Below are 10,446 nucleotides of genomic sequence, written 5' to 3'. Positions count from 1 at the left end.
ATCTTAACAAATAATAAAGTGTTATTAATTGTGTACGCGTACGTATGATATGATTTTTAGTATACTAAATAAAACGGATTTGTAAACATGTGGTTCGTTTCAATATAATTCCATAACGCCATAATCGAGTAATTAAAAAGCGGTAAAAGGTAAAAATGCACATATGTTTTAAAATACATAATGATCCGTTAATTAAGCCAGATATGATTGTAAAGCGACCGTGCTAAAACCACTGAATTAGGTGGAAGAAATTGAAAAGTTTTGATTTTGACGGGTGAATTTTATGGATTCTTAAATCCTGATGCTGCAACGAGTTTCTTATTTACTGTGTGCTTAGTTTCTTCATTTTGTGGGATTTGTTTATAGAAGTAGAACTGGCAGAATCATCTTTCAACTTTTATTTTCAATTGTCCATCAAGCTTGCATAGCATTTAAATTTGCAAGAGCAAAACTTCAGCTGATTATGAGAGTGTGTTTGGCTAGTTGTATTATATTTTATATAATCTAAATTTTATGTATAGAACTCTATTCCGTCAAATTAATAAATGAGTTTTTGCATTTTCATACTCCTTTAGTGGGCGTTTGAACATAAGAATTGTATAATTTCAAAATATGGGGAAACATTTTTTCAAGTAAAAATAATATTTGAAATTTAGAGTTGTGTTTGGACAAAAAAATAATTTGGGATTGTTTTTGAAGTTTTGTGAGTGATTTGAGTGAAAATTTTGAAAAACGGGTTTTTGGAGTTTTTCAAATTTTCGAAAATTTATAAAATACATCTTCAAATGAAAATTAAAATTTTTATGAACAAACGCCTTTTTAAAAAATATGAAAATATTTTTGAAAAAAAGAAAAAATAATTATGTCCAAACGGGTTCTTAGTTGAGTAGTTGTTCTCTACTTCTCTTATTGAAATCTCTATTACAAAAGGAATCACAATGACAACTAATTTGAATCTCAAACCCATGTAGTACTTACTTCTTTTTTTTTGGGTGAAAAACTAATTATGAACTCTCTCTTTCACTAACAATGTGTGTGTATATATATATATATATATATATATATATATAACTCATATTCAAGGGCAAGGACAACCTAATATACAAAGCATCACACATTCACTTAGGGTTTGGAAAATGATCATATCTCAAGCGGTGTGATATAGATAACCTATGCTAATATAACTCATAGACGGAACGTGACACGGGCTTTTCAATAAATGAACTTTATTCAATAAAAAAAAATTAGATACACAAGAGACGCTTTTTAAATGTTTTGTCCAATTTTTCACTTAGACAACCAAAACTTTCTATTTTTGGGGTCCTTTCATAGAGACAAATTCATTCATTCTAATATTTAATAAAAATGTGCTGAATCCTGATGGAAACTGTGTCTAAATGTTTTTCCTTTTCTCCATTGACGTACAATTGATACGGGTTACAAAGTGATAAGGGCACATGATAAACAATAAAATAAAAAAACAGCTCGGTGCACGAAGCATCTCATATTCATGCAAGGTCGGGGAAAGGGCCGCACTCTAAGGGGGTGTGATGTAGACAGCCTACCCTAATGCAAGCATCAGTGGCTAATTCCACGGCTTGAACCCATAACCTATAGATCACACGGAAATAATATTACCATTAAACCACGGACACCTTCAAATCAGACAGGCAGCTGCTCCAACTCCTTTTTAGGATGTTTTGGTACTTCGGGAGTACAATATATCATGTATCTATAGAAGCATAAACCAACGCAGAAGGTCAAAGCCAAAGCTCTAACTAACAATTCTCCGTCCACCATGTAAACAAGAACTTGCATTACTAATTCCAGCAATAAGTCTTTTTCCACAATATCATATGATACGTGCATGAAGTGACCAAACACATAGAAATATGTGGTGCAACCTAGTAATAGAGCGAGATACCCATAATTGAACTCCAAAAGGTGATGCAGGACTGCTGCAGTCATCACAGGAATGACCTCGATCATAAATTTTGCCTTGGCACCAATTATCTGGAAAGGCATGTCGCGATGCCAATAAACAACAGAATAGTGCGCAGTAAAATGAATTATAAAGCCACCCACCATGAAAAGGAACGTGAAAATTCCCGGAACATGTTCTAAATTCAGGAGGGCAGCGACTATACACAAGAAGGAAAAGTAACTATAAATAAGCCACCATATGTCTTCAAGCCTTACAAGACCCCCTGAAATAAACACAAGAAGAACATATTCAGCATCTCAAAGAAAGTTACGAAAACACAAAATCAAGCACACCAAGACCATGAACAAGCACAATTGGAGAGGGCAACTTGCAATAAAAATCACTACTTTCAAAGTCTAAAAAGAAGTAACTTCTCGTCTCCAAACTATATCAGCAAAGAAGTTGTGGCATTGTTCTGGCATCCAAGCTAGAAAAACACTATAATTACATCCGCTCCTACGAATATTCATAAATTTATGGCAATATCAATGGCAAGATTATGACACACTGACTACATTGTCCAACTTATTACATTGTGTATACATTCCTTAAGTACAGCTTCCTTCTGCCATATGAAATTTGTCCAATAGTCCACTAGTCTAAAAGTGTTTGTACACCCCACTTTAGTTGATTCCAGTTTCAAGCATCATATACAAATGGATTCCATCTCAAAAAGCACCAAAAAATTACTGTTATGTACTAAATTTGAAAGATCCTACAAGATATCCTAGGAATATTCACGGTATGTCCACTACCCTGTTAGGGCTAGACTTGATATTTATTAAGTACACGTGAATTATTGTACTCATATTATCTGCACAAAAAGACTCTGTTCCTGGGACCCAGGAGATAGAGTTGGGCTGATACTTGGATACTTCGCTGAGCTGCCTTGCTTGGATTCGCAGCTCTAGCCCCCTCATTAAGACTACCAAGTTAACTATCTGTTCGTATGTGATAAATTGCTAGGATTAAACCACATAATTTCAAGTCAAGAAACACAATCTTTAGGTGAAAAGACTTACCATCTGATTGACCACCAAATGCCTCTGGAAGCCTAATCTTCCTGTAAATTGAAACCACGACCTTCAAGCTCTGAGTGCCCTTCTGATAGGAAACCGTCGCATTGCCACAGGGAGAGGCACATAGAGGGATAGCATCACCCATCTGGCTGCAGATAGATTTCATGTATTGATTTATATTTTGCCGTCTTACAAGAAAGGTATAAAATTAAGGAGAAGGATATGTTCAAGAAGCTGTTTTTTCACTAACAACTGCAAAAAGAGAATTACAACAACAACATCCAGTGTATTCCCGCAAGTGGGATCTGGGGAGGATAGGATGTACGCAGCCTTACCCCTACCCTGGAAGGGCAGATTGGATATTTCCGGAAGACCCTCGGCTAAAGAGAAGATGTTAGAAGCACTGATAACAAGAAATAACAATACAGGATATTTAGAAAACTAAATCCAAAATAACAAAGGAGAACTAAAAAAGAATAAATGCAGATGGCAATTTGGCAAAAGAAGTTGAATATAAGGGGCTAGCAACATCACCAATATACAACTACTTCATAAGTAGGCCACAGATATCAAATGATCATAAAATATTCACACAATAAGACAGATTTATCAACTTCATAACACTACCTTAAACACTAGTAAAGACTTAAAAGTTAAAACCCATATAATAAATTTGCAGAAAAGTTACTGATTAGATCAGCTAAAAAACTTCAAAGGGTCATCAGAAAACATAATTAATCATACCACTTTCGAATATTTATTTTTGTAGCAGAAATTAAACCATGTTAAACAAATTGCAAAAACCAGGAACCAAAGGTTGGATTTTTTGTTTTAAAATTTTACATGCTCGTTTAGGGTTTAAAGACTGAAAATTTGCTTCGAATAAACAATGGAGGAGGGGGATAAACAACTGTGTAGAAGTATTAGAGAAAAACTGCAAAAGGTCTGAAACCTCAAAAATTATACAAATTGCAAAACTCTGACTAATTTATTTATTAAAAAAAGAAATAATAGATTAAATTCAACTACCTTGACGAAAAAGATCCAAACTGTGCTGCGACCTTCAACAGGAGAAGAGAAAGAACGCGAATGAGGGTTAAGGGAAAGGAGTTATATTCCTGCGAAAGAAAGGAACGAGAAATAGAAAAATAAAAAATTGCTTGGCGTTTTGGACTAATCCCTAAACGAATTAGGAGTAATACGTAATTCCAAGAGTTCTTACACCTTTAGGGGTCGTTTGGTACGTGATATAAGAATAGTGCTGAATAGAGTGTATTAGTAATGATGGTATTAGTAATGCTGACATTTGTTATACTAAAATTATTTTTTATCCACTGTTTGATTTGGTGTATTAAAACATTGCATAAATTTTAAAAAATTAAATTATTACAAAAGTACCCTCCACAATTTTTAACTTTAGCTATAAAAATTAACTTTATAGATAACATAATAAGAAAGGAAAGGCTGAAGCTCTTTTGATGCTCCATTTTCAAAGTATGTTGCTCAATGAAGTGAATCTAGGTAAAGTTGTGACGTTAATTCAAAACTAGACGTGGATACATTCTGTGCATAATAATCACTTGTTTGGAACGATAACATGGTCAGTCACATGAAATTTCCACTATTTACACATAACAAGGGATCATGTAATATAACATGGTCAGTCACATGGAACTCCCACGTGACTTTGATCTTTGAAGAGGAAGATGATTTGGTTGCATTCACCCGTACTTTTCCATGGCCAAAGAGAGAAATCCGTTTGTTAATAATATGGGGAAAATATTTGATATGGGCTTTTATTAGGGATTTGAGGGGGGCAAGTAGGTCTTTAACCATATTTATGCAAGTATTAAAAACTCTTGCATTACTAGTGTCATGGTTTTTTATGTATTGCTTATACATAGCATAATACCAAGTATAATGTATAACTAATACTTGTATTAGTTATACATATGTTGAAAAGATATACCAAACGGGGTACTAGTAATGCACAGAACTAATACTTACATTATATTTTCTAACACCTCCTACCAAATGACCCCTTACTATTTATAGTAGGTAATATGTTGGCAATTGGCATGAGTCACTTATGGTAATAGCCATAATTAAGCGGTAACTTTTTTATTTAATTAGTAGTCATTCCTTTTCATTGCCGGGTAAGAATAGCCATAATGAATTTGCTAGCCTTACTGAGGCTGAGACTGATGTCCTGGCCCGGACAAAGTTAATACAATGTGGCTAGAGCTTACATAAAACTATTCACAACTTTGCTTCAATTTTTGGAATAAAAGAGCCAGAAGCACCCATAAACAGTTGCATATATTTCAAGAGATAAAAATCACAAAATCAACAATTAAGAGGTTTCACACCATAACAACAACAACAATAACGATCCTGTAAAATCTCACTAGTGGAGTCTGGGGAGGATAATGTGTACGCAAATCTTATTCCTACCCCGAGGTCTGTTTCTGAAAGACCTTAGGCTCAAGAAGACGAAAAGAGTCAATATATCAGTACCCTCAATAGAAACCATATGAAAAAATAATAGCATCACCAGAACCAGAAAATAGATGAAAAGCAAAACAATAATCAGTAGATAAAGCCCAACACTAAGAGGAACGAAAGAGTGATGTGAACTCAACATAAACCACTAACAGTCTAAGACTAAGTCCTAACAGACTAGCCTCACTCTGGTGCACCGTAGAAATATGCACAATTACCTCCTAACCTACAACTTTAATGTTCACATCCACAACTTCTCGTCTTGGACCATGTCCACCGTAAGAAGCCAAAAGAAATTCCACGAACTCCATGTTACTTTTGGGATACAAATTATATCATTTTTCGTTAGTAAGAAAACTGTATGTCACTCCACGAAAGCACATGATCAGAAAGTGTATGAATAATAATTCGAGCCCCAGCGAGTAACATGCATATTCTTTAGTGTAATTTCTTGAATTCTATTACAATCTATAAAAATGAACGAATCAAACAACAATTTCCATCTTTTAATAGCAAGAACAGAGTAAATTTCTCCATATATATACTCGGAGTTTGATATTTGAAACCTTATAATCCGTGAAAATGGGTCCAGGCAAGGAATAGAAAAGCTACTCCAGTCCAAAAATTAATATCATTAGCCTAAATGTAACTCTATATTCAATTTCATTTATGTTTATAACTTTTAAGCAGCAGGGACATGGACATAACTAACTCCATTGAACCCACATACTTCAAAAATGTATGAGACCTTAATCAAAACCTGCAAGTTCAATAAAATACGCATACCTAATGAGTTCGCAACAATTTATTACTTATTGAAGTATAGAACTATGGAAGGGGACCTTTAGCGTAACTGGTAAAGTTGCTGTCATATGATCAGGAGGTTCCAGGTTCGAGCTGTAAAAACAGCCTTTTGCGGAAATGTAGGTTAAGACTGTTTAGTGCACCAGACTGCCCTTTTTTTTTTAAAGTATAGAACCATGGAGAAAGTCAAGAGGATGAAAAGGCATATCACATTGAAGGGTGATTATTACAATTAAACTTGAAATATAAAAACTCCATGAAGAGCTAAGAATTTCTATAAAATTCAACTAATGAGAAGACGATGGAGTAGCGAGATAGCACAAAATAAGCTTAAGAGTGACCAAACAACATGATTCGGACTTACCTCTTTAGAATGTTCCTCAAGTCAGTCTTGTTTTTCTCATTTTACATACAATAAACTAATACTATGAACTTTTAAAATTTTCCAAAGGTACGAGGTTTTTGTATAAAACTTACAAGGATATTTTATCAAACAACTTGTAGCATTCACCAACAACAGTTAAATAAAGAGCAAAGAGCCAAAGGATTAAAACATTAGATTTTTAAATGTATAACACGATCCCATGACAATGTAAAATATAATACTATCAGTGTAATTTTAATTGTTATAACAAATTAAATAAAACATATGTTATTATATAGATACTGTCACTACACACAGTTTAAACTAAAAAAAAGCCCAAGTATTTGACTTATTTTACGATAAATGTAATTGGCAAAATTACACTGTATAGCCGCTGTAAAAATAATAGCCGAAAAAATATATAAAATTTATATTTTTTTTGTGTGTATATATATATATTTTGTAGGTTATATATAAAAAATATACAAATCTTATACACTTTTTCGGCTATCAAATATAAATAGTTTCTGTCGCGGGCTAAAAGTGATAATATACATCTTGATTATCCATCATCAATATCTAACCAAACAACACATTTTCTAAAATTTCCCTCTTTAAAAAGACGCTCTCTTTAACTTTTGTCTTCTTCCACTTCTAGATCCAATACATTTTACGGCAAATGGCCAAATATATCCCTGTATTTTCGAAAATGGTTTAAAAATACCCCTCGTTATACTATTGGATTACCTATACCCCTGCAGTCATACTTTGGGTTCAAATATACTCCTCATTTAAACGGAGGGACACATGTCATCATCATGTTGGTCAATTCTAAATATCTCCTAATTAATTAAAAAGGCACATTACTCATACCCGAAAAGTAATTTTCTAAAGCAATTTTTTTTTTTGTAAAATCTGGAAAAAACTAGAAAAAGGGGTGTTTGAAATATTGTAGGAAAAATGTATTTAAAATAATCCGGGAAAGAATGGGTTATTCCGGATTGAATTTTTCGTTAATTATTTAATTAATTAATTAAATAATTGAAAGGAATTTTGTCCAAAAATATTAAACAATCAATCTTTGAGCCGAAGCCGAAGCCGAGCGAGCGATGACGACGACGGCGCGAGGCTTGCCTTTTTGTTAACTCTTTAAGAGCTAGAAGAAGAGCAATTATATATATACCCATCAAAAGCCTTTTCTTTCTCCGATATGGGACAATGTCCCTTTCTCAAGGGAAACTCAAATATTTCATTTTCCTTCCATTTCTCATTCACTCTCTTTAAGCTACACAAGCTTAAAATCCCAACAATCCTCCACATGAATGGGGAATGGCTATAAAATAAAGGAATGCACGGACACGTGTGTGTTTTACATGTATGCATTCACCAACAACAGTTAAAAAAAGAGCAAAGAGCCAAAGGATTAAAACATTAGATTTTTAAATGTATAACACGATCCATGACAATGTAAAATATAATACTATCAGTGTAATTTTAATTGTTATAACAAATTATATAAAACATATGTTATTATATAGATACTGTCACTACACATAGTTTAAACTTAAAAAAGCCCAAGTATTTGACTTATTTTACTATAAATGTAATTGGAAAAATGACACTGTATAGCCGCAGTAAAAATAATAGCCGAAACAATGTATAAAATTTATATTTTTTTTTGTGTATATATATATATTTTGTAGGTTATATATAAAAATTATACAAATCTTATACACTTTTTCGGCTATCAAATATAAATAGTTTCTGTCACTGGCTAAAAGTGATAATATACATCTTCACTATCCATCATCAATATCTAACCAAACAACACATTTTCTAAAATAAAGACGCTCTCTTTAACTTTTGTCTTCTTCCACTTCTAGCTAGATCCAATACATTTTATGGCAAATGGCCAAATATATTCCTGTATTTTTGAAAATGGTCTAAACATACCCCTCGTTATACTATTGGATTACCTATACCCCTGTAGTCATACTTTGGGTTCAAATATATCCATCATTTAAACGGATGGACACATGTCATCGTCAGGTTGGTCAATTCTAAATATCTCCTAATTAATTAAAAAGACACATTATCCATACCCGAAAAGTAATTTTCTAAAGAATTTTTTTTTTTTGTAAAATCTGGAAAAAACTGGATTTGTTTTTACTAAAAACTGAAAAAAATGAAAATATTTTTGTTTTCCAGTTTTTACAAAAACACTACTTTAAAAAAACTGAAAAATAATTTTCTAAAACAATATTTTTTGTAAAAACTGGAAAAAACTAAATATTTTTTACTAAAAACGGAAAATATTGAAAATATTTTTTTCCTGTATTTAGAAAAATATTGCTTTAAAAAACTGAAAAATAATTTCTAAAGCAAATGATTTTGTAAAAACTAAAAACTAAAAACTAAAACTGAAAAGCAATTTTCTAAAGCAATATTTTTGTAAAAAATGAAAAAACAAATAGTTTTTTTTTTCCAGTTTTTAGTTAATTGTTTTTAGTTTTTCCTGTTTTTAATTTCTTTAGAAAATTGCTTTTCAGTTTCTTTTTCACTTTTTACAAAAAACATTGTTTTAGAATTTTTATTTTTTATTTTTTTAAAACAATTTTTTCGTAAAAACTGGAAAAACAAATACTTTCGGTTTTATCAGTTTTTAGTAAAAAATAATTCAGTTTTTTCCTGTTTTTACAAAAAGTTTGCTTTAGAAAATTGCTTTCCGGGTATGGGTAATGTGTCTTTTTAATTAATTAGGAGATATTTAGAATTGGCCAACAGGACGATGACACGTGTCCCTCCATTTAAATGAGGGGTATATTTGAACCCAAAGTATGACTGCACGGGTATAAATAATCCAATAGTATAACAAGGGGTATTCTTAGACCATTTTCGAAAATACAGAGGTATATTTGGACCTTTGCCGTACATTTTAATTATCACTTTTCAAACCCTATTTTTTAATATATTCATTTCTGGTTCGAATCCTACATCTTCAACCGTATGATCAGAATCAACGGCTTAGATAATTCGCAGCACTTTTTACCCCTTTCTTCTTTTCCCTATTTCAAATTCAAATCTCATCATTTCTTCAACGGCTAGTTTCTTTTCCTTTCATTCTCTCCTCTCTTCTCTAACCCTATCTCTTCTGCTACATCTGCAAGAACCTTGGGACAAGGCTTCATTCATTTACGAATACTTGCTAAATGATGTTTCAATCGGTTAATAGTGCCAGTACATTTTTGGGTGCAAAACCTACTCCTAAAATACTTTTCCTCTTGATTTGAGATTGTATACTTCAAGGCAATGCAGGATCTTTTCTGCTCATATCTTCAGACTCTACTTCATCCATTTTCTGCAAGTTTTGATTTTTGAAGAGTTCACCTGCTACTACACCCCAAAATTGTGGCGTACGCCTGCTACTACACCCCGGTTGACGGGCGTACATAGTGAGTTAGGGACCCGTGTAGAGCTCAGCACAGCCTTTTATCCGCAGACCGATGGACAGTCAGAGAGGATAGTTCAGATTTTAGAGGATATGCTCAGGGCATGTGTGATTGACTTTGGAGGTCAATGGGATCATTTCTTGCCTTTGGCCGAGATTGCTTATAATTACAGTTACCAATCCAGCATCGAGATGGCTCCATTTGAGGCTTTATATGGTCGGCAATGTCGTTCACCTATCGGATGGTTTGAGCCAGGTGAGACTAAGTTATATAGTACTGATTTGGTAAGGGATGCCTTGGAAAAGGTAAAGTTGATTCAGGAGC

At 32.9% G+C, this 10,446-nt stretch overlaps 1 protein-coding gene across 1 annotated transcript; it reads right to left on the bottom strand.

Moving 5' to 3' along the window:
- Positions 1-1,383: 1,383 nt before the first annotated feature.
- Positions 1,384-4,143, bottom strand: LOC138899462 (uncharacterized). Its single transcript, XM_070185933.1, has 3 exons — positions 4,033-4,143; positions 3,007-3,152; positions 1,384-2,207 (listed from the first exon to the last, which is right to left on the bottom strand). The coding sequence occupies exons 2-3, from the start codon at positions 3,146-3,148 to the stop codon at positions 1,663-1,665; spliced, it is 687 nt and encodes a 228-aa protein (XP_070042034.1). The 5' UTR covers positions 3,149-3,152; positions 4,033-4,143; the 3' UTR covers positions 1,384-1,662.
- Between the last annotated feature and the right edge of the window lie 6,303 nt (positions 4,144-10,446).

This window comes from Nicotiana tomentosiformis, chromosome 9 (assembly GCF_000390325.3).
Source record: "Nicotiana tomentosiformis chromosome 9, ASM39032v3, whole genome shotgun sequence".
Taxonomy (NCBI): Eukaryota; Viridiplantae; Streptophyta; class Magnoliopsida; order Solanales; family Solanaceae; genus Nicotiana; species Nicotiana tomentosiformis.
This window is presented reverse-complemented; position numbering and strand designations above follow the sequence as displayed.

Excerpts from the sequence above, each read along its gene's own strand:
- LOC138899462 (XM_070185933.1), bottom strand. The coding sequence starts at position 3,148 with ATGGGTGATGCTATCCCTCTATGTGCCTCTCCCTGTGGCAATGCGACG. Across the intron at positions 2,208-3,006 it reads ATTTGGTGGTCAATCAGATG|GGGGTCTTGTAAGGCTTGAA; the intron begins GTAAGTCTTTTC and ends TGTTTATTTCAG.